The following is a 26,298-nucleotide window of genomic DNA, read 5'->3' on the forward strand; positions in this document are numbered from 1 at the left end:
GGACTTGGCCTTTAAACATCAAATCATTGGAACCTAATGTAGAAAATATATTATATTCTTGCTTAAAACGCCATTGTCAGTTGTGTATCTTGTACAGTCTATATGTACATTTAAGCATAAATTGGAAGTTGTCATATGAAAATTGTATGCAGGCTAACAAAGGTGAACGATGGAGTCTGAGAGGGGTGAGCAGCTTTTTTTTAGTGAGTTATGTGGTTATTAGTATAATAGCTCAGATGAAGGGTGCTATATATGTGACGGTAATTACAGGGGAAGTACATGCTGGCGATAAGCTGGACATTAATTGAAGAACAATGTTGGTGAAAGTTTGTAAAAAACCATAAAAGATATTAAGAATGATCGTTTTTAAAAGTTCTGATATGCTAGAGCAGCTCTCTGCCTCTCCATAATTATGTAACAAATACGTACTGAAAGTATCGAATATAAATCTATTTTAAATGATAATGATACTGTAATACAAATAATACCTAATATTTATAACACTCTTTTCCAAAATGGCCCAAAGTGCTCACAATTTCAGTTTACTGAATTAATGCAAGAAAAATACAGAATGATGACATGTAAAATGAAGGCAGTTGCTTAGAACAATAACAAAAAAATTGAGGACTTTTAAGTAATTCAATTATTGGGGATTGTCTTAATGTGAAAGGGAGTTTGGTCCATTCCATTAAGGATGCAATAGTGAAGGTTTGTTTTCGTTTCGTTGGATATTTAAGTGGGTCTTGAGAGGATCTAGTTCTTCTACCTGGGACATAAATTTCTAAATAATCGGACAAATACTTTGGGGCTAGGCTATTGAATGGTTTGTAATATATCAAAAGAAGTACATGTAGCTTATATAGAAGGGGTGTGGTGTGTCTGAAGATCCCACAAATAGAATAACTTCCATTTGTTTACCTTCGGAGTATGATCTGACTTTAAAAAATATATATATCATACCACATTGTTATGGAAGAGCTGTTTGTAAGGTTACAACGTTAAACTTCACAAAGAAATACCTTCATTATTCTATAACGTACATGTATTTTCATAAAAGCACCAATATCTTTATCTCATTTTCTGCGTGTATCTTAACCCACTTCTCAGCAGGGGGGTCGCCCTCTTAAGGGTTCTATATACATGTTCTTAATGTTTGCAAAGGTTTGCCGGACTCTCCCCAGTCATTCCCTGGTTTGAGGTACATACAAGTCCTGTACAATGTCATACCACTTTATATCACCTTACAGTTTTCCTGTAAAAAATGTATACGTTGATATAAATCATGGCATGCATACTAACGATGAAAGGGGGTGCATATTTTATGTCGTTTCGTGGTTAAATAAATACCCTAATGGGGTGTTGCAAGAGCAAGAAACTTGCGATCAATTACAAGTCAATTTTCGGTCCCTAAATCAATCGTGTGTCTTGCAATTAATTGCAAATTAGTGATTGATTGCTAATTTGCTCCTTAAAAGAAGTTTAATCTGATTTGCTACAGCTAACGTTGATCTATCATTTGTAAAATTGCAACAGAATATTTGCCATTGATCGCAAATATTTTCTTGCAACACCCCCTAATATCAATACCACCATCCACACATAAACACTCTCTCCTTGTAGAGTCTTTCTCCCTTTATTTTTACATATTTACATTTACGAAAGTAAAAACTTTCTGGCGATGGTAAGCTGGTTTCGACTGTCAAGGATATCCCTTTCAACTTGATGGAAAGTACTCTTGAGTTTTTATGCCTAACTGAAAATTACTCCCCGTGACAGATATAGAACAAGGAAGACTTTCGACTGAATTTGATTAAAATGATTATGGTATGCACAATATGCCTTAATTGTTCTCATTTGATTACGAAGCGCCGGGAAATAATGTCGACTTTTCGTTGCCTTCCCTCGGCCTTACTCTGTTCAAAGTGGTCTTACCCCTGTTGTGGTTTCCAAATTTCAACCTCTGTCCTTTCTAAACGAAGATGCAACTTATCCAGACATAAAGAGAAGGTTGTTTTCATGTGATTATTTGTTTTATTTTGTACCCTGAAGTGAAGAGGAAGCTTTAGAGGCAAAAAATCGTTCATATCGCTTTCTGTGTTCGAGGTGTACCGTGTTTTTATTTGTCGTGAATGAAGTTAATGTTATACCTCTTTCATTATTTTCTGATGAAAAAATTGCTGGAATTAAAGTCGTCAGAATCATCAGAGAGTTTCTGCAAAGCATATCAGTTTCTTGCCATAATGCAATGATTGCCAGAAGATATCTAGGTTGCCGTGGAATCTTCATTATAAGTCAATCTTGGACTTAGTCTTGAATTTTTTTTTGGAAACGACCATTGACGTGATTGAGACACAGACGACCGGAATGTAGAATTTGGAAAATTATCCGGTTTGTTCTTGTTCGGGACGACTTGTGTGATAAATGACACTAGGTCCTTAAACAGTCATCGGAACAAATCACTACCAGTTCATCATTGCTTGGAAGTTACATTTGAAAACAATTGCTTTGCTGATAGATGTAAGCGAGATCACAAACAATTATGGCAACGATAGATGTACGGACATTGTACGGTACTCCACATCGCGTAAGTAATGCCTCGAAAACAGTCGAAAAAGAGGCAACAGTCGCCGACCTTACCTGGGTTGACACGACACATAAAATCGGGGAAATCGTCTCGAGGAGCCCGCCACTTCTACCCATCCTGATCAAGTGTGACGGGATGTCGTCCGACCCGTACATCGCCACCAAGATCCAGCCGGGCGACATCATGAAACTCAGCCGACTTCAAACCATCGACATCGTCCAGGCAACTGTCGAGTTCAAGTCCAGTGCCGCGGAGCACTTGAAGGGCATGGATGAATACAACGGAATCCACCTGCCGTCTTTCCTGGCCATTCCAAAGTCGATGGAGTCCATTTCATTCGAGGTCGTACGCGGCAGCGTCCGGTACAGTACACCGTTGGGGTTCCAAGACAGTCTGAAGCCCTTTTCGAAGAGGTCTTCGATTCTGAAAGGAAATAGGAGTTCGGTTCGGTTTAAGACCGTCAAGGAATTGTCGAATCATCTGCCGAGGTTTGTGAAAGTGATCAAAGCATCGCGGAAGATCAGACAGAATACGAAGATCGTCGATGGCCATGTTCTGGAGGTTATGGGAATACACTCCCCATGGGCGACACGAGATAAATACTTGAGGTAAGTTTGTCCATTAAAGGTCAAGTCCACCCCAGGAAAAATGCTGACTTGAATAAATAGAGAAAAGTCAAATTAGCATAGTACTGAAAAATTCATCAAAATCGGATGTAAAATAAGAAAGTTATGATATTTTAAAGTTTTGCTTATTTTTCACAAAACAGTGATATGCACAACTACATGTAGGTGTGTCAGTCGATGATGTCCATCACTCACTATTTCCTTTGTTTTTTATTGTTTGAATTGTACAATATTTCATTTTGTAAAGATTTGACAATAAGGACCAACTTGACTGAAACATATAGTATTAAACAATGCAAATGCCATATGTTCAGGGAGGAATTAAATGTTGTATCACTTGACAATGAGGAGAAAATTTGAATATTTCATAATAAAATACAAAAGAAATAGTGGATGATGTCATAGTCTCCTCATTTGCATACAAGCCAGGATGTGCATATAACTGTTTTTTTTTTATTAAGCGTATTTTTTAAATGTAACTTTCTTGTTTTACATCCGATTTTGATGAAATTTTCAGTGTTATGCTTGTTGGATCTTTTTATTCAAATAAACTTTTTGTTGGGGTAGACTTGTCCTTTAAAAGGCACACACACAAAAAAAATCAACATCGTGTGCAACCTGGGGTTTGTGAGTAAAAAAATACAACTAAAACAATGTGGCCCGTATTCTGAACTCGGGTTTGAATTAAACCCTGTTTTAAAGTTGTGGTTTAACTGTGGAGAGCCAATTGGAGCACACATTCCTTGCAGTACACATTCAATTTATTAACTCAAATGACATCCAACTGTTCATAATTGTCAGTGAATATTATCTGAAGTATTTTTTTCCTTATGAAAGCGAAAGGATACAAAATTGTAAACGCAAGAAATATCCAATATAAACAGAATTTTTGAACTTTTGGCTCCCCATAATTTTAGCACAGAAATAGACCGTAGTCTAAATTAAACCTGACTTTAGAATACGTGCCTATGGGTTCAAATTAGAACGCATACTTATTTGTGTCGCCTTCTTTCACTGTTTACGCTTTGATAACATGGTAATCGGGGGTCATGGATGTAGGCCTACACGTATTTTTTGTTACGGTGTAACTTCAATTTGTGAGTATAACTGAAAAGGAGAAACGAAGTACTAAATGATTAGAACAGACTTCATTCCAAAAACCCATTTTCAACTTAATTTATTTATTTATTAGCACATATTTATCCAGGTACAAAAGATCAGCAGAAAACTGTTTTCCATCAATGACCTGATGAAAACATAAAGAACAACATTAATCATCATTATCATACATGAAAATATAGTCAAAACCTAAGTCAAAGATAACAATACTAAGTAACATAAATAAACAAATATTGTTACTTAAATGATAATATGAATCAAACTAAAATATTTTAAACTATTAAAAGGGAACAGTAACTAATTTTTAAACTACTAATTGTATAGTTTATTCACTGAGAAAAACACTGAACAATGAAATAATCATGGCATTATAGAAAACTGAGTGAAAAAATGGCAATCAGTTAAAAATGTATGTCTAAAACTATAAAATACCAAAGGGTTAAGATCATTACAAATAATAGCAACGTGACAACAATGTTAAAGAGGAATAAGGGAATTATGATATTACAATAAATGATATTAAGTAAGGGTTATGATGGACAAAATCGTTGGACTAACAAGATGATTGATACTAAAAAGTGTTAAATAGTTACCTCTTCTGATCATCATAGCGTGCACTTCTTTCATTATCAACCGAGTATCAGAAAGGTAGAGCAAGTTAAGTTGATAGATATTGGCATTATAACATGCTGACCAGAAATAAACAAAGATATCGAAAGTGCAGCTGCGAGATTGATGTACAGGTTTTCACAAGATTCGGTCAAAGTGCTCCATGAGGGTAATTATGTGTCCAACTAATACTGGGCATTTCTTTTGGCATGTTTGGGCTTTTCTATTAATCCAGTGTGATGAAAAATTTGCCCATTCTAAAGTAGTTGCTGCTTATTTTTTCAACCTTCAGTGATCTTACTGGACGATATGGAAAGTGTGGTAACGGTCATGTATAGACGTAGCATCGATATTTTGTTGTTTTTTCAACTGTATATCGAGAACAGATTGAAAGTAGTATGCAATCAATCATCAACGAAATGTTAAATATTTGCTTTCCGTAAACGATTTACAACAGATGTACATAGTGGATAGAAGTATATAGATTATATTAGATTGACTTAGAATACATTTGTCAACATGGTCATAGAAATACGATTTCTTTTAGAGGGAAAGCTAGATCAAAGGCACACACTTTTATCTGTGGAAAGCACCCGGGGGGGCACTTCCATTCACGAGTGGATACCATGCGCGACCAAGGGGTCTCGAAAAGCACCCTAAACACATAATTTCCATATTCTGAAAATGAACCCCTTAACAAGTATTGGCGTGTGAAACCCTACCCTAACAAGTATTGGAAACAAAACGATACTCTTGGCAAATATTCCCTGAAATTAACCCCTATGCAAGTACAGTAATGTTCTATTGTTACGGGTCCTTCGGTCGTCGGCTTTACCTTATTTGTTTTAGTACGACCCCACTTCTACACCTCGCGCAAATCAGACTCTAAAGACGTAGTGTTGGGGCAAAAAGGACATCCTTTATAAAACATTTTAATTTTGTTTTATCATCCCCGCAAATTCGACCCTAAACACGTAATTTTCCTAGCGAAATAGATACCCTTTTCATTATTTTTGTGTTTTTGGCACCCTTATCACGTTACGTACGTAACGTGCCCCCCTATCGTGAAAAAGACATCCTTTTTACGTGTTTTTGGGGGTCGCGCATGGTATCCACTCGTCAATGTAAGTGGCCATGGCCCCTCCGGGGGAAAGCATTGAATAGGAGCAGTGAAAAGATATTTTCTGCACCCCCCCCCCTCTCTCTCTCTCTTTTCTCCCCTCATCATTTTCTCACTTTTATCTTATACAGCTGCCGTATTGACCAACCTGATGGCCAAGTATGCAAACTGGATCTGAAATGGAACGGTATATTCGACACTATCCCTGACATGAAGCGGTACAATATACAGGTAATTCTATCAGGATTTAATCATCATCATCATCATCACCACCAGCACCACCACAAATCATCACCACCATCATCATCATCATCACCACCATCTTCAGATCATCATCACCACCATCATCAACACCACCACCATCTTCATCACCACCACCACCACAACGACAAACAAACCTGGTGTACCTGGCAAACCTTGTCACATGTGGCAGGACATGCAATATAATTAACAATAATAAATAATAATGTTTTATTTACCTATAGCAAGAAGGAAGAATGTCCCATTTTTATAAGTCTTTGGTATGAGTACCAAGGATTGAATCCACGACCTCCCATTCATGAGGCGGACGATGTACCACTGAGTAACCATGTCCGTTTATGACAGGAAATATAGTATCATCGCCTAAGCCATCATCAACATCATCATCGTCGTCATAAGAATTTTCTTAATTATCATCATCTTCATCATCTCATCATAACTGACACCATCGATACCATTTTCACCACCTTCTTCATCATCATCGTCGTCGTTACAATAAGATTATCAGAGATTTCATCATCACATCATCGACCTCATCATTGCCATCGTTATCACCATCCTCGCTTCACCATCATCATTAAACATTAACATCATTACCGTCTTCACCATTCTCATTTTCATTGGCCTGCATCTCTTCGAAGGTAAAGATCGGGGTAAAATCTCCCCATTTCAGTTTCCCATGGGACTAGGGGTCCATGGAATATGAGTTGCACTCAAACACAATTCAAAAAATCATCCGCACATTGACTTTTATAACCAATCAGCAGTACGCATGTGGGACCTTCATTTATTTTAATTTTGTTATTTCATTCAAAGCTATTTCTGCAACCGCCAATTGTTCAGCTTACGAGAAGATCTTGGAGGTCACTAAATTTTTATTTTCAATTGCGTGGTCATTTGATTTTTTCCTTCTTATTGTTTTGTATCCGTTTAGATTCCATTGTGTTTTTTCTCAGTTCAATGTACCTTATTTTTTACCACCTGCAGGAGATGAATTTCTAATTTCTTGAATCTTGTTTCTGTAGACGCCCCCGTAATCTTTAAACTAAGCCCCCGGAGGGGCCACTTACATTGACGAGTGGATACCATGCGCGACCAAAAAAAAACACGTAAAAAGGATGTCTTTTTCACGATAGGGCAAGTTACGTACGTAACGTGATAAGGGTGCCAAAAACACAAAAATAATCAAAAAAGGGTATCTATTTCGCTAGGAAAACTACGTGTTTAGGGTCGAATTTGCGAGGATGATAAAACAAAATTAAAATGTTTTATAAGGGATGTCCTTTTTACCCCAACACTTCGTGTTTAGACTCCGATTTGCGTGAGGTGTAGAAGTGGGGTCGTACTAAACCAAATAAGGTAAAGCCGACGACCGAAGGAACCGTAACAATAAAACATTCCTGTACTTGTTAAGGGGTTCATTTCAGAGAATATTTGCCAAGAGTATCGTTTTTGTTTTCAGTAGGGTTTCACACGCCAATACTTGTTAGGGGTCCATTTTCAGAAGATGGAAATTACGTGTTTAGGGTGCTTTTCGAGACCCCTTGGTCGCGCATGGTATCCACTCGTGAATGGAAGTGCCCCCCCACCCCCGGGACTAAGCCCAGGTCTGACTAAGTCAACGACAAGTCCATAGTATTGCCTCAGATTTTATTTTCTATATGATGCGTTTCAACATGATGAATGCAACGACGTAATTAAATCAGTATTTTTGGACTGTATACATGTATAATGAATGGCTATTCATGCAATTGATTCGGTTTATTCATACCCCAACATCTGCAGGATCTTCTCCGTGTCTACCGCTTACCGATCACTGTGCGTGTTCGAGACTTTAGTCCAAGTGAATGGGTTCCTCAAAAGACTTCATCTCAACTCAAAGCAATCAAAACCCTCGACCTCAACCTAACCATAGAGAAAGAGGAGACGGTGGAGTTCGCAATGGCTATCACCAACAATCTGATATCGCCGTCGTCGGCGGCGTCGGGGGCTTGTCGGGATCAGAACGATTCCAGGCTCATGGTTCTGTCGAAGAACATCGACGTCAACTTCGTGACCTCGTCGGATATGACGAAGAGTCCAAGACGTTACGCCGAAGTTATGAACCAGATGGGAAACATTGGGGACTCCATGATCTCCATGCTGTCAAAGGCAAGTGATTTGTGTGTGTGTGCATGTTGGGGGTGTGTGCTAGGTTGATTTTAGGGGGGGGGGTACTTCAGAGGATTAACTTCTTCATACTTTCTTCGAGTTATAGTTAGGTCATTGGACTACATGTATCTTCTCATTTATTGTCTGCAGATGATGAGGATGTGAATTTATGCAAGAGTGTGTGAGAATAAAATAATTACGTGTGGGTGTGTTACTGAGAGCAATATCCGTGACTGATTTGGGAGAGAGGGGGTCAGGTGTGACTGAGAATTGTGTGTTTGATGCAGGGGCGGCGGGGGATGGTCAGGGTGTTTTTGTTTAGGATGAGAGTTAGGGTGTTAAAAAAAATTGCTGGAATTTGTTTGTGGGGGTGGAGTGCAACGGGGCCGAGCTTGTTATTATTTTTGTTAAAATTATTTTGTTGTTGTTAATATTATCATCGTTATTAGCATTGCCAATTTGGGGGGAGTTGTATACCTTTTTTTTTCTTTTCAGTGATTTATTCCTGTGACGGTGTCTTTAATTGTACGCTTCGAAAATTTTATGAAAATGCACACCAGCGCAGATATTCTCGCCTTATTAGTTCGTACTGGGTTTAGTCTGACTTTGTTTCAGTGCAATTTGTAAGGCCCCCAACTTGTATGTGTAAGGTGATCAACCGCCAAAGAGAATTTTAATGTTCATTTAATATTGCAGGACATCTATTTTAACGAGTATGGATCACCAATGGCGGTTTTAGTTCCGTTTTCAGATATTCAACCCAAGATTTACGGAACTCCAGAAAAGGGTAAGTCGACCGGCACACTAATTTGCCATCAATTATTTTTTACGTTATAATTGATTTCTTTCACAGAGTAGGATAAGCAAAAACATAAGCATCTGATTTGGAGAAAACTTTTCTAAATTTGCCATATTGTCGGCACTCCGGTCCTTCGTTATCAATTTGAATTTCCCTTTAAATGGGAAGTTCACCCTGACAAAAATGAACGCTGTAAAAGTAACAGAAAGAAATAATAAAAAAGTATTGGTGATCGAAGGTTTGAGGAAATCCATCAAAGCTTTGAAAAGTTATTAGAGTTTTCTTTTTTTGTGACCTCAGATATGCGAGCAGCAGTATCGTAAAAATCAGTAAAATCTCATCCTAAAGATGAAAATGGCGGGGATCTAGTTTAGTATATCAACAGACAAATAATTTCATACCCGCTCATGTAAGAAGAAAAGTTCTGCAGAAGTCATTTATAGCGAGAAATATTCGCGTTCTCGTGTTCACGGGTCTATTTCTAAACTTGGTTTTATGCATGCATATTTGATTGGACGGGAAATGTTCTGACTAGATTTTGGTTGCATGAGGTCAAATGCAGAGTTCAATGAGGTCATTATATACACACGAATGTCATCTTGCAATATGGGACCTACTAGCTGGGTCCATCGTTGCAATAAAACCAAACAACCGTTTTATGGATCAATTCTATTGTTCGTTATTTTACGATATGAAAAAAGTTTGAAATATTTAATAAGACTTTATGTTCACAACGTCAATAGTGACATAATAGTGTTTGAATCAGTTTTTTAGTACATTTCTGATCTTGCAATGGCGGAAGCATATAGGTTGCTCCTGCGCGCAGTCGATAAGTCATCACTATATTTTTTTAACATTGATTGACTGATTGCAAGTTTAAGAGTATATAAACATAAGTAGATGTTTGTTAAGCTCTTCAACGAAACCTTTACAACAAAAGTCCTACGCATTTCTTTTACATCGGAGCTTTTCTAATAGATTCGAAAGTAATTTCCCAGTCAAAATTTCCCTTCAACAGATAATATTTTAGAACCGGAAATATCAGTTTCATTTTGATTGTGAGTTGTGTCATCAAATTATAGCTGTTTTAAAAATCCGAATGAACAGAAGCAGGAGGGTTTTGAACAAAATCAGAAGAAAGGGTTTTATAATTAAAAAAAAATAGTTATAAGCACTTCGCCGTGGGGATTTATATTGGGTCGTTACGTCTTTGTAAAGTAGTATAATTATAAAGATTACTCCTTCATTTCTTCAACACACCTAAAACGAAAAAAATGTATTATTTTCAAAGTCTTACTCAAAAAGATAGTTTTTATTTTTTAGGACAAACCAATAAGGAATAATTCATTTGTATTACAATTCCTGATTCTGTCCCAACCAACGACCAGGTAATTATTGTCTTTCATAAAATCGTTTATTTTGTTCGAGTAATCCATCTTTAAAACAGCTATAAGTTTATAATTCCTAATCGGATTTTCATGTCATAGATTTTCGATTGTTGGTTGCATCATTTAGGCCTAGGGAACTGTTTGTAGAAATTGAACTTTAACTGTGTGTATTAAAGTCAAAAGAAGAGTAGTACAACTTTCTTATAGTTTAACGATTAAAAAAGATTTCACTTCTCGTTGAACATGTTGAAACCTTTACCGCAGTTCGTACTTCTGTATAGATCTTGTCCTTTTCTATCGAAATCAAACCTGTTCACAGATATTTCTAAAACCGGAAATACAAGTTTCATTTTCATTGCGAATTGTGTCGGACTCATCTTTTCCCCGTTTTCAAAGCTTGAATTTATTTATTTACTTATTCATGTATTTATTTATTTATTTATTTATCTAAATAATTTATTGTTTGGATTGCAGCTAAAGTAAGCTTCTCGTACAGACTGTCTCACCCTAAGACTCATCAGCGACTGATGAGCCTTAGGGTGAAACAGTCTGTACGACTAGCTTATAATTAGTTAAGCAATCCAACCAATAAATCATTTATACTCAGCTCCCACACAGTCGAGCACTATGAGATATTGCAGTATATCACTACTTACTTCCTTACCTATTTATTTATTTATCTATTTATTATTATTTATTTATTATCATTTTTAGGGGGGGGGGTAATAATACGATATTCCACTCGGAATATAGGCATGATAGGGGTGAATGATCTTCGCTCTGTTGAATTGGGGGGGGGGGTTAAGCTTTTGTGGGGCTATGCTATGTGTTTGGATAAAATGCTCTTAATCTGCAAGAGAGCAAACTGAGTAACCCCAAAGCAAATATATTTCGATAGTATAATGAGTAATTTGTGATACACTTACCTTGTAAATAGTGATATTTTGTAGATTGAAAAAAAAACTTTAGGGGTGATTATTGTATTCATATTTCAACATTCAAAATCGCGTTACATAATTTATTTGCATATTTTCTTTTTAAAAGAAATACATGTATTTCAAATTGAATTCTCGATAATCTTTTCCGATTTCTTGTAAGTATAATACATATATAAATACACCAAAAGATACTTAGAGGAGTGTTCAATCCCGATAAACGTACTAGCAAGTGAATAACAGAAGCAGAAAGGTGTGAACAAATTTTTGAAAGTTGACATTGTTAAAATTTCAGCTGTAATCACTACACCCTATTGAACTCAAAACTTGGCTAAGGGATGTCATTATTATTATATTTTCACACCTAGTTACCAATAGTGCATAAAGCATTTCCATATATTTTAAACCAGGAGAAAAGAGCTTTGTAGATTAAATGCCTTGCACACGGGCATAGGTGCCGCGGCCGGGGATCGAACCCCAGACTTTCCTTAAACCACTCGGCCACAGCACCTCCACTGTGAGATGGAGATGTCATTATTACTTAGTGCATAGGTCAATGCTAAGTGAAAGGACACTTCAATATACACAACTTGGCAAAAAATCACATCGGACTTTCTGTTTCTTGCTTTTGGTTCATTAATAACGATAGAATATCCCAGTCGCAGAACGGGGATACCACTTGTCCCTGTTGTGAATTTCGTAATTAGGCAAAGCATTTTAGGGGTTAAAAGTTTTTCGGATAAAACACACTTTTTATTCAATCTCGGACCAAGCAAATTACCCCCCCCCACACACACACACACACACACACACACACAAATAATGAAATAGAATTGAAAAATGAAATTAAAAATGAATACACAAATGAAAAAGATGAATTATAAAATGATAAATGAATGAAATTCAATCATTTTAAAAATAAAACAAAAGAAAAATAGATAAAAATCTATATTTTTTCTCTCTTTCTCTTCTTTATCACTGAAAAGTAATAAAATCTTTTTATCACTGCCCCTTACCTCACACGCAAATCATGCCAATAAAATCAACAAGCATTTTTTTAATTGATAAGCTCAAATTACCTGCCTAATTAAATTTCACTGTCTGATTATAGCACTATCCCGTCCATCTTATCTAAGAGAACACGATACGGAGAGACGTCGAACCTCTAGCCATCACTACATTGACCTCGATGTTACTTCTGAAGAAGGTAAAGATTCTAGGGAATTTCGATTAAAACACTTCAATATCATGAAGAGAAATGAGAGGAGGCATGGTCATATGCCAATAGTACACTGTAAAAACGCTGTTTAAAATTTTAAGCATGTTGTTTAAGCCTGTCATCTACTGTTTAAACTTTTTAAACAGCTTTTTTTTAAACAAGTTGTTTAAAAGGTTTAAACAATTAAAGAAAATTAAACAACCTGTTGTTATTGTGACAGGCTTAAACAACGTGCTATTTGTTTTTTACTGTGTACTTGTTAAACACACACGCACACACACAACATGAACATTGATAAAGAAATCATGATTACTAGTATGTTGTCTACACTATTAAGAAACGAATGCATTGAAGAAACGTTCCCAGTTAATACAAATAACAACAATGAACAAACATAGAGAATATACCCGCCGTGCCCGGGGGAGTTTTTTTTATTCATTAATTGGCTTGCTGTGTGAGGTTTGGGGCATATATCGTCGATTTATAGTTTCCGTTGTTTATAGTAATATGATAGTAAAAATTTTATTTTACTTCCACTAATATCACAACTATTGGCCATGTTATATTTATTTAATTCACGTGTTATACAGTGCGTCCCAGAATAAACGAAACCGAGATTTAGCGATCATTTATCATAACTTAATCATAAATAGAATATACAAATGACCTACCAATTTAAAGCTTAGAATCTCCTCTTTCATCTAATATTACTTAGGTTATTTCTTATTCACGCATGAGTGAGCAAAAACAATTTGAAGAAAGGATACCAAAAACTCATTTTGTGGGGGGTATCTGGGTTTCAAAAGGAAAACCTCATTTCTCAAAAGTTCAATATCTGCTCTTTAATTTGGTACCTCAATTACTGAATTTGGTCAAGAAATAAAAAAGTTCTGGTCATTTGAAATAAGGCTTGTATTTCCATAATTTCATGAGATAAACGTGTTTTCACCGGTTTCCCACATAAGCTTTCGCATGGTGAACAAAAGATTTAATGCATGGCTGATCGTCAACAAAACGGAGTGTCGAGTGAGTTAGAAAGCCAGCCTGGAGAACCTCTTCATTTTATGAAATTATTGAAATTAAAGCCTTATTTCAAATGATCAGAACTTTGTTATTTCTTGACCATTTTCTGTAATTTTGGTACCAAATTAAAGAGCAGATATTGAACTTTTCAGAAATGTGGTTTTCTTTTTGAAACCCAGATACCCCCCGCCAAATGAGTTTTTGGTATCCTTTCTTCAAATTGTTTTTGCTCACTGATGCGTGAATAAGAAATAATCTAAGTAATATCAGATGAAAGAGGGGATTCTAAGCTTTAAATTGGTAGGTCATTTGTCTATTTTATTTATGATTAAGTTATGATAAATGATCGCTAAATCTCGGTTTCGTTTTTTCTGGGACGCACTGTATTTCCATTCCTAAAGAATCAATCATTATCATTTTATGTACAGGTCTATTGGTGCATCTATTTGTGCATACTGTCATTGTTTATACAATATTATTTAACAAACAACACTCCAAACAACACTCATTGCTTTTATAATGTTAAGTGTAATTCAATGTATTATTATTTCTATACCCTAACTTTGACCTTGCCTAGAGTTCTTCGTGGTTTGAGTGGGGCTGACTCTGAAAATTTAGCAATTGCTTTCAAAGTAAAATCCTGAATTATTTATTAATTCTCTATATTCTTTTTTTTCTTTCAAATACCTTCAGGCGGTGAGGGTGAGGATGACACGGTTGGTGACGAGCGTACCCTCGGAGGGGCCGATCCCGATGACCCGTATGTTAGCCTTGGTGCCATACGGCGAAAAGAAGGTAGGTCGATCAGTGAAAAGATTCACGAAGTCTTCCAATATAGCTCATATACTGTTGGCGCGAGGATGGGTGATGGTGTGTGTGTGTGTGAGGGTGTATGTGATTGAGTTATTCAGACTTATATACTGTTGGCGTGTGTGTGACTGTGGGTGAGTGTGTGTCTGTGACGCGTATCGGTCAGAAGTGATTATTTTACGTCTGGGACCGCCATTTAACGTCACAATCCAAAAGAAGTGAACAGAGCTCGAACCTCTTGAATCATTTTGGATCTTCCCCACTTAGCTTGAATGGTATTCAAAGGTGCCGCCACAAAAAAAGGTAGGGCTGGGGGAGACCGTCCTTATGGATTTTCAAGTAGTAAATCAATTTTAAAAAGGAGAAAGTGGAAGGAATTAGAGCTTTACGTTGCTATACCCCTATTTTTCAATGACGTCATCATAAGGCCGTCTTGCTGCCACCCCCATCCTACCGAAATGCCGTGGCCCCGGCCGCCCATATTTGTAATAGGATTATTTATACTTTTTGATTCGAGGAAAATACAAAGCATGGCTTATCATCATTTGAACATTAACAAGGACAGTTTGATCTTTGTCAAGTAATATGAATGCTTGGAAGAAACTTTCTGTATACTGTATATGATGGAATAAAGTTTGTTTTCATTGTATGTGGTACATGTGACTACCATAAAGTTCATAAAATGCGTTACTCTGGGCAAGCACTGTTTGAATAGTCCAATGTGGACTTGACTGTTATGTTGACCATCCAATAGTCAGCATCAAGTATGTTTAGGTGACTCGGTAGAGTTCCCCATTTTCTGCTATTTTAACATAGTTTACTGCAATCCTATCATTTAATTCTATATCTGACCTACCGATAGATTTTTTTATTTATAAAAAATAAATCTCTTTACTTGATTGATTGATTGCACTGCACTAGCGTCCATACGGGGGGCAGTCTGCCCCCACGACGAGCCACAACCCATGCAAAGGACGTATCCCTGCCACCTCTGCCGAGCTTGAAAGACCTTTTTTGCCCCCCCCCCCTGACGAGCTTGTAAACCTTTTTTTTGTCAAATTTTTTGGCGGACGTTTTTGCCCCCCCCCCCCGCCCCTAGTACGCCACTGTTGCACTGCTAAAACTCCTGTGTTGATTTAAAGACCGGAATCTATATACGTTCACACTAGAGAAGTTTTGAAACAAACCGATGCTGTTTCGGTACTAATTAGTGTTGTATGAACACCTATCTGGTGTTAGACCCAAACCAAACTGGTGTTGCTTAACACTTCTTTGGTGTGGACATATATAGATTTCAGGCCGGTGTTAAATCAAGCCGGAGTTTTTGCATTGTGATTAATTGATTGATTGATTTGATTTGATTGATTGATTGATTGATTGATAGCAAAAACTCCGGTGTTGATTTAACACCAGAACGGAATCTATATATGTCCACACTAGAGAAGTATTGAAACAACACCAGTTTCGAATCAAACCGATGCTGTTTTAATACTAATTGGTGTTGTATAAACACCTACCTGGTGTTAGACCAAAACCAAACTGGTGTTGTTTAACACTTCTCTGGTGAGGGCATATATAAATTTCAGGCTGGTGTTAAATCAACACCGGAGCTTGTGCAGCGATTGATTGATTGATTCATTCATTCATTTAACTTGATTGTTCAATATACGGACGATAATCTAGAAAAGAACAAAGCGACGACAAACAATTGTTCAATTAGCAAAATATATACAGTACATGTCATTCTGTCATGTATGTCCGTAATAATTCATTATGTATGTCCTTAATAATTCATTATGTATTTCAATAATTCATTATGTATGTCCGTAATAATTCATTATGTATTTCAATATTGTCCTTTTAAAAAAGAAATAGTGACATAAATTGGATGATATCTAGACAGTCGCCGTGTAATCTATAACATGTCTAGCCCATGCGAACAGCTTCAACTCAGCTTTAGGTGTATAAAGTGCTTCCCACAATAAACGATACCGAGAGTTTACGATGATTTATTATAACGTAATCACTACTACAATTTAGAGATAAATGCCCCATAAAGCTTAAAGGCCCCCGTTGACAGAACGGAGTGTTCTGAATAGCGCCAGCCTGTAAACTTACTGAAAATGCTGATACTGAAAAGAAATAGAACATTGTCATCACTTAATTATGTCGATCATTTTTGTTGATATAGGTGAGATATTAGTGAGCATTTATTGAAATGGTTGTCATTTTCTTTTTGAAATTCAGATACCATAACCGTTGGCAAATGATTTTTTAAATTCTTTATTCCTTCAATTTGTTATTGCTCATCCATACGTGAATGGGCAATCGTCTAAATGTCAAATATATCAATTGAAAAAAGAGACTCTAAACTTAGCAATGACGATTTATTTATTCATAATATTTGTGATGAGTAAATGATAAAGCATCAACCAGATTATCGGTTTCCTTTTTTTTGGTGGCACGCACAAGTAAGTATACGCGTACACTGAAAGTATAAGTTACGATTACCTCGAACCAATCGAATTTAAATGGTAAACTTTTGTAGAAATTGGTTAGAGGAAGTGTGCAAACGTTCATCACCTTGAAATCTAGCATACATTATATGTTTATGCTCTTCAGCCGAGCCTAAATTGGCATTAATCCATCTCGTGTTTTCAAAAGTATACGCCTATGTTGATTAATAATAGACATGTACAGTGTAAAGGTATTATATTGACCAGGTTGACAGGGAAAATCATTTCCAATATATAATATCACTTTATGGGATTATATATAACATGGTACGAGGGGTGCTCTTAGCAGGCGAATATCCAGGATTTTGCACCCCTAGAGTCCGACATAATTTTGGCGCCCCTGTGAACTTTCGGAAAATGGCGCCCCCCCCCCTGCCAAATGCATGTTGAATTATCTTATTTCATAGTCACGTGACCAAATGCAATAGAAGACCACTTTTTTATGTGTTCATGAAAGAAAAATCCATGTTGTAATACCACTTTTTGAAAGAATAAATACGACTAGAAAGCTTAAAATTTTAAGCATTTTGGGGTTTCAAATTAGTTTAAATTTTCATTAGAGTAGGCCCTATTAAAATTATGTGAGTGATGGTGTCTTTACCAATTAGAGGGGGGGGTGGAAAAGTATTTCTTTCTTTCCCGAGCGGACATTCTAAGCAAATCTTGCGACCACTAATTTGAACATCAATTTGATGCCCCCCCCCCATGTTGGACATCTATTCGGCACCCCTTGGTCGAATATCATTTCGGCGTCTCCCGATATCGAACATCAATTCGGCGTCCCTAGGTCGACAATTATCAATTCGGCGCCCCCCCCATGTCGAATATTTTAAGCATTTTGGGGTTTCAAATTAGTTTAAATTTTCATTAGAGTAGGCCCTATTAAAATTATGTGAGTGATGGTGTCTTTACCAATTAGAGGGGGGGGGGGATGGAAAAGTATTTCTTTCTTTCCCGAGCGGACATTCTAAGCAAATCTTGCGACCACTAATTTGAACATCAATTTGATGCCCCCCCCCCCCATGTTGGACATCTATTCGGCACCCCTTGGTCGAATATCATTTCGGCGTCTCCCGATATCGAACATCAATTCGGCGTCCCTAGGTCGACCATTATCAATTCGGCGCCCCCCCCCCCCATGTCGAATATGAGTTCGGCGCTCCTAGGTCGAGCATCATCAATTCGGCGCCAATATTCCTCTTTCTTTCTTTTTTTCTTTCACTTTCTTTTTTCTTTTTTTTTCTTTGCTCTTTTTTTGTCTCGCTTGGTCATTCCATATGTGTGAGGAATTTATAGCGCAGCAATTGTCAACGGACCAAATATCACGGGAAAGCTCGCACTATATATCACTTAATTAAAACGGTCATAAATTTTAGCTCATGAATTATTCCTTTGATAGATTTCCTCGAAATATCCTTGCCTCAAATGATATTTTTATCTGTTCGTTCTTCTTTCAAAACAATGCATCTCCCATAATATAATTGGCATGATCAAAATTGTTAGTAGCAAATACCATTTTCTATCAAATGAATGACATTATATTTTAGTCCAAAAATAATTATTAGATATACATTAATGATATCAGAGCCACTATTTATTTTGTGTACTAGGATTTGAGCCAGGTTTCAGAGGCCTGGTATGAGGTGACAATTGAAATATTAAATAAATTTATCAATATTGACATAATGCTAAATGAATGGGACTCGTCAGCAATCGTTTGCTGAAGTACGGAGGCTAAGCCGTTTTCTTAATCCTATTTGTGGATATTTATCAACAATTAATTCATTATTACACTCTTTTTCGTAGAGAGGGACAAAAGCGTGAGTCCACTTAAAGAGGGTGGATTTGCAAATTGCAGTCAGTCACTCGATGATGAGGTAAGCAGTGGCATGTATCTTCACACAAACACACCCTCGCCCTTACCGACCAATGGCACACACACTCACACCCACCCACCACACACATCCTCTCTAACGCACACACACCATCACGCACATCCTCAAAAAAGGAAATATTTGAGGCATGATACTAGGGTGGGATACTTTCACTGGTTTACGATACAGTCTTTATAAATCAAATGATGATAGTTGTTGGTGTCCATTGAAATACGAAAAAGTGTCTAAAAAATGCTCATCGTCTACCGGGGTCATCCTGTTTGTAGTGTTGTCGGGTAGAACTACATGCATTTCGGATTCTTCTTTTTAATTTGTTCCTGTGATCATCACGATTAAATCCTGTCCTTTCCGCCATCCACCCCCCCCCCCACATGTGCAGTTTGGTACTGACTACACAATCCTCAGATCCCCTCTGGTCCCCGGCATGGTGCCGTCTCCCTCCTTGAAGAGCATCCTTCGGTTCACGCAGGATTTGACCGAAAGCTCTTCGTACTACCAAGTTCCGAAGAATAGGAGCATTGATGAGGATATTTATATTGATGAGGATGGTGCAAGCAGTCAGAGCGATGACGAGGAGCTACAAGAGTTGAAAACAACCGGTGTGCCAGGTGATTATAATGCGATATGCTACTATCATTACGACATTACCATGATTACAACATCTTTTTATTGTCTTCTCGCTCCCCTTTTTAAATTCTTTTCGGCCCTTTCTTCTTTTTCTTCTTCTTCTTTCTTCTCCTTTCTTCTTCTTCTTTTTCTTCTTTTTCCTCTTCTTTGACTCATTCTTATTAATCTTCTTTTTCCTTTTCCTCTCCATATTATCCTCATGTCTATAAATCTATTCTTATTCTAGCTACCACAGGTTTACGCCACTGCTAAAGTTCCCACAAAAAACAGTGTTCACCAGGGCCCCGTGTTACAAAGAAATATGATTGATCCAATCAATCGTAACTCTATATGGAAATCCATCAGTGCCATATTTTTTCTACAGGAAATTTGCAAAATTTCCTTTGTTAACAAAAGATAAATCAATGAATCCATGCATATACATTCATATCTAGAAAATAATTTGAACAAACATGCATTTTATATGTTGACTTTGCTGACTCTCCATAGTTGCGTTTGATCTGATTAATCGCAACTCTTTGTGAGACGGGCCCAGGACCCATTTTCATGTCTCCATTGGGCTCTCTTTACTATTGTGTTAATCTACTGCAACGAGATTCTCTTGTCGAATATGTTAACACTCGACTCCGATGTTTTTGTCACTTGTCTTCTTTCGACGATATGCCATGAATATTCTAGGTGTGGTTAAGTGGGTCAATCTTAGTGAATTAAACTAGCTGACAACAAAAATTGGTGTTCCATCTTTATCAAGCTTGAAAGGAAAACACTATTTTAATAGTTTTCAAACAGATAATTTCCCGTCCACGAATTAGCCGCATGTGGTATTCGATATACAACGGCTTTAGATATAGGATAAGAATATGAAAACGCTCAGCGGCATACTCATTAGAACGTTGCTCCTGACCAAAGGTGTTTTTTAATTATGATTCCTATTAAACCTGCACTCTAAAAACCAATCAGTCAAAAATGTCTAGTTAATCGGGTCAGCAGGGTGCAACTATTATTCTAGTCATATTTTACTTTTTTCTCATATTATTTTACTAGAACATAGTTATTTCTGACTAAAATATATGTCGGAAATGTGACGAGACATATCAGCTGTACCCAGCTGACTACTGGTCTAGTCAATATGAATGATTTTTTATGAGCGTTTATTTCTTTACATTCCGTCAGGAAACTTCCCAAGAAAATCTTTAAGAAGTCGATGTCCTGACTCCCTTCCTCGGAATGCGCCGCCTCCTATTCCAGACCGCTCACCACTTTATCGAAGAGAGTCCACACCCATTACGCTTGGAGGATTTACACAAAGAACCGCTTCTACTTTGGGTGCTTCAATGGTTAATGGTTTGGGAAGGAATACGCTTTCGCCAGCAACTCCAGTTTCACGTAAAGATACGTCGGCAGTGAACAAGACGTCCATGGACACCGTGATGTCGTCTCTGTTATTCGAATTTCGAGCTCGCCATAGTGTAACCAATTTCTCGTCAGCTACAGTTGATGGCCAGAACAGCTTGACCGGACTATCCGGAAACCAGCCGATCGACATGATCGATGACATACCACCACCTCTTCCTCCTCCTCGGCAAACGATAGCTCCCTATCCTGAAAAGGTCCAAGAAACATCACCGTCACCCCCACCACCGTCGCCTCCATCGCCAACACCATCATCATCTTCTTCTTCATCACCATCGCCACCACCGCCACCGCTTCCATCGCCACCTTCCGAAGACGGCGTGAAAGACTTGAGCGAGCTTCCTCTCGCCGACTTTCCTCCTCCTCTTCCAGCGAGGTCGCTTTCTCTGGCTTCCTTGTCTTCGTTGACATCTGGGGTCTCGGCCGCCTCTGTAGCTTCTGTAGATTCAGTGAAATCAGCGACATCGGTGGAGAGTCTTACAAGCCTATCATCATCTACAGGCTTACCAATGTCGGATAGTAAGTATTACTTTGAGAACTAAGAACTAATTTTCCGATTTTGTAAAGCGGTGAAATTGCCTACCCAAAAGGGAGTTTAACTCCTTTCTTCTGAACCCTCAAAAGTTTTTCTTTATTTATGTATTTCTTTTTTTAGGGGGACTGGGTGACAGTTCACAAACTTTTTTTGCATCAGATCTTAAAACCTCATGAATGAATGTTTAGTCGTAAAAGATTTAACTTACACCATCTCCCTTCCCTTCCCCTATCTCTTTCTTTCTATATCTCACAGGCCAAAGTTTCCCAGATTCAATCAAGACTATGACGTTGAAAGCGAATGACTTGAATCGCTACCCAACGTTCTCCACGATGCGACACAAGCGCACCGAAACGCTGGGAAGGATGCATGAAAAGGGAAGTGTTTCACTGGGGCGTTCCGTATCATGCTTGTCTCCACACGGCCATCGGAACCTCGCGGCCGCCAATCGGAAGTTGCCACCGCTTCCGATGAGCAATAAGCAGTCCGAGGTGTCGCCGATTTCCGACTATACTCTTGAACCAAAGGCAACACCTCCCAGACGACAACGTCCATTTAGTAGCGAGAACATCCTCGAAGGCAGTCGGGATTTGCCACCTCCGCTTCCGGCAGACCGATCATCATCCATGGAGAACTTGCTTCGTCACAATAGGGGTACGTAAGGCATGTATGTAGTTGATTGTGATGGTAATGATTTGGAAATGGGAGTAGTAAATGAGGCCCAATTTATGCAGGCCGCTGCAAGGCCTGGACACCTCCACTAACTTTTCTTTAGATTATACATAATGAGTCTATGATATTAGTGAGAATAAAAAGCCGAAGTTCGACTTCATGCTAACGTTTTTCTGCTGGGTCAAAGTGCAATAACCACTGATATCGATACGACGCGGCAGGGGTACCAGTAACTCTTTATCTCCATTCGAAGTGACTATCTGTACATATGCATCCCAACTTCTGAATTACCATTGTGCTCTTTAATAAAGGGCTAAGAACATTTGATGTTTAAAGAGAATTCCAAGATATTGTCCCTAAATCTTTGTCAGATGCATTCTAGAATCCAGATTAGAAATTTCAGATCAACCTGTCCGCATATTGCCGAGCCCTTTGCTTCTTGTGATGATACATGGGATCCTTTTGCCACAGAGTACATCCAATCGAAGCCTCTCGGAGAATTTGCATTACTTGTGTGACCCGTATAAATACTATAATCTTGTAAGAACTTTTTAATGCTCATCAAAGCCAGTAAAGACAACTTTCTAATTGTAATCGTGGGAGCAACATGATAGATGATTTCGAAATTTAGGTCTACTGTATTACAGACTTATATTAAGACGAAATATATTTCATTTTGCGTTTTCTTTTGCGATCAAGTCGGATATCTGATCAATTTTGAGGGATAATACTGATAATGAAGGATATGCAAATGAAAATTTAAGGAAAATAAAGCAACTATCATCTCTTTGTAACCTGGCCCCTTTTCCACCAGGTAATGCTCACTCTCACGAAGTACCTGCTACGGGACCGGCTACACCACCTCGGATGTCGGCAACGCCCTCAAAATCATCTGTAAAAGTTAAACGTCAACGGAGTTACTTCCCTTCAAACCGCAGTAGGGCTTCGACCATACAGAAACCCCAAATCCCCACCGCCAACATCGCCCCGAGACCTTCACCACTAAGCAACATCATGCTCTCTCTGTCGAAGTCACACGACGGGGCTATCCCTCGAAGACATGATCCATTACCTAGCCACCCAGCGACTTCAACAGAAGATGGCGATTCTGATGGCAATTCCGATGATGATTCCGATGATGATGGCGATCATAATTATCTCTATCCAGAGGCGCCGACATATGACGACACTCAAACGTACTCATCGAATAGAGCTGCTTTGAATGTAAGCGATCGTTGCACTTTTCTTATTTTCTGAAGACGTAAATATGAATATGAAGTATTGACACCTATACCATTAATTAAGTAGTTAATATTTAACCCTATCTGCTTAATGTATGTATATTATGAGGTATAATTATCAGCAGGGGCTGATCAAGGCGAGGGGGTAGAGAGATGGTAGGCTCCGCCTCAAGGTGATCTGCCAGTGCATTATCTTACACAAAAAAGCACAAGTAAGGGCGCCACGCCCCTTTCTAGATCCGTGGAGTGAGACCCTTGTTTCTTGTTGCCATTCAGACTTTTTTCTTAAACACAATTTTAAATATAATCGTTATCTTACATGCACGTTTTAAGAGGAACGTGCCTTTTTTGTCATGAACATAATATTCCGCTTTTATATAGCACTAAATATCGGAACGACGTCTCTATAGGCGCTTTACAGATGTGCAATAGTCATCACTGGGAACCTTTATTACGAGGAAAAGTATTTCAAAGAGGTGAACAAGTTACAGGGGTCCCCATGATAATTCAAGTTGGAGCTCATATTTAAGAAATGGTAGAGCATCCATTCTAGCTACATCCTTTTTTCCCGGGCCCCTTCAACACATAGTCATTTTTTCTTTCATGTCCAAAGTACGGGTTTCGATTCGAGTTGGATATTTGTCAAACTTTACAAAGGAGTAGGACAGATCTTTAGTTTAAGCTAATCAACTATTATTGTCTTAGTGTACTATTCTTCACATATAGATATATGTCATTCCATTATCCATCTATTAATTCATTAATTCACTTATTTGTGTTGGAAACTTTACTAGGCAACGCCTCCAACTGTACCGGCTCGAATCGCCAAAAAATCTGCCAGCCTACCCCGCAGTTGCATCAAGAACCTCAAGGATGTACCAGTGGACATCGCTACCCTTAGCTGCGATCAGATCGCTCAGGCACTTCGTCTTCTTAACATCCGTGATGATATCATCGACAAGCTCCGATCGGAAAAGATGAACGGCGAGCTTCTAAAGTCGATGTCCGAGGAGATTCTTCGAACCGAGTTTCACATGTCACAATTCCACGCCATCAAAGTCATCAAGTTCGTCAACGGATGGCGACCCTAAGAGATTTGCATCAGAGTCATCAATTTCATCAACGGATGGTGACCTTAAGAGATTACATCAAATTCATTTAGTTCTTCAACGGGTTGCGATCTAAGAGACCTTATTTATGTCCAGAAACTGACAAGTGGGGTGGTGACTTTGATGTACATGGCCATACTTATCGATGTCGTATCAACATGATTCAGATTCATTTATTTCACACCTCTTTAAAATGAACAAAAAATACATGAATACAAATAAAATTCTTATACAACAGAACAGACATTGACAGGTATAAATTATAAGTAGTCGTAAACATAGTAAAACCCACTAAACATGGTAAATAAAAACAATGATTTCCGCTGTACGGCGGATCAAGTCACCATTTTCACGAATTGCCTCAAGTGACCAAAATCGTTCAGAAATTCATAAAAATGGAATCATAAATGATTGTTTTAAGCTGAATTCGACTGTCGATTGTACATAAATCTCCCAATATTACTGTTTTGACGGTCTTTCTTAGCTTGGTTCTTATATCACAATATCAATAATCAATGTATGACATTGAAATCAATCACGTAGATTTTTCTGCACAAACATTTAAGCCATACTATAAACGTGTTCACCTCAAAAGTGTTCTGTCCGCTGATGCTCTGATGGGTTGGTTCTTGAAAACGGTAATAAATAAACAAACCTGGTAGAAGGACTTGAGCTTAATGAAACGGAGTCTGTTGAAGACCTATTTTCAAGCTCGAATCCCAGATCGACTCCACTTAGATGGACCCTTATTTTCAATGAGTTGTAATTGATCTCAACAATGAAAATCCAATGTTCTTATTCTCCATTTATAAAGGAAAAGTTCACAGTGTTTCTGTTGAGTGCATCGATATGTCAAGGCAATGAAGTATGCACGAGTATGATTTATATTAAGAAGGGAAAAAACGGTCAGACATCTGCTTTAACATATGTGCTTGCATTACTTTTTTCCATAATAATAATTGTGATTATCTATCTAAAATTGGGTCCTGGGCCCCGTCTTACAAAGAGTTACAACTACTAATCCAATCAATTGCAACTCTATTGAAATCTATCAGTGTCATAATTTTGTCGAGTACATGAAATCTGCAAAATTGTTCTTGGTAAACAGGGTCAAACACACCCTTGTGAAAAAAACAATGAATTTATGTAATATACATATCTAAGAAAACATATTATTAAAGAAACGTGCCCCGGGAAACATCCATTCTAGATGTTGACGTTGCTGGCTTTCCATAGTTGAGATTGATCAGATCAATCGCACCTCTTTGTGAGACGGGGTCCTGATATACCATCTTAACACGTGGTACATGACTGGGTTGGAACTCTCTTGTTGCAGGAAGAATGTAATACCACCAACGACCGACGTGAACTTTTAAAGATAATTTTTGTATGCATTAGGTATATAAGTTCGAAATTCAATCATAAGTCTTGCATTTTAATCGTGTTATTGCAAACTTGATATTGATTATTGATAAATTATTAGCAAGGGAAGGAATATGTTGTGTGTGTTTGTGTCATCGTCATCGAAATATTTCAATAAGTTAGACCTGTGCCATTTGATTCGCACCTTAATCATGTTAATTGCCCTGTCAATATATGTCCCCAAATGTTATCAAATCACGATCAGCATTATAATGTATGACGTA

At 37.8% G+C, this 26,298-nt stretch overlaps 1 protein-coding gene across 1 annotated transcript; it reads left to right on the plus strand.

The window, feature by feature from the left end:
• Nucleotides 1–1,509: 1,509 nt before the first annotated feature.
• Nucleotides 1,510–25,011, plus strand: LOC121430954. The gene is made up of 12 exons (XM_041628389.1): nucleotides 1,510–3,192; nucleotides 6,190–6,289; nucleotides 8,105–8,470; nucleotides 9,167–9,257; nucleotides 12,704–12,799; nucleotides 14,528–14,629; nucleotides 18,967–19,037; nucleotides 19,435–19,663; nucleotides 20,856–21,614; nucleotides 21,886–22,284; nucleotides 23,117–23,526; nucleotides 24,338–25,011. Exons 1-12 carry the CDS (start codon nucleotides 2,540–2,542, stop codon nucleotides 24,632–24,634), a joined length of 3,573 nt encoding a protein of 1,190 aa, XP_041484323.1. The 5' UTR covers nucleotides 1,510–2,539; the 3' UTR covers nucleotides 24,635–25,011.
• The last annotated feature ends 1,287 nt before the right edge of the window (nucleotides 25,012–26,298 follow it).

This window comes from Lytechinus variegatus, chromosome 17, assembly GCF_018143015.1.
Source record: "Lytechinus variegatus isolate NC3 chromosome 17, Lvar_3.0, whole genome shotgun sequence".
In the NCBI taxonomy this organism is placed as follows: domain Eukaryota; kingdom Metazoa; phylum Echinodermata; class Echinoidea; order Temnopleuroida; family Toxopneustidae; genus Lytechinus; species Lytechinus variegatus.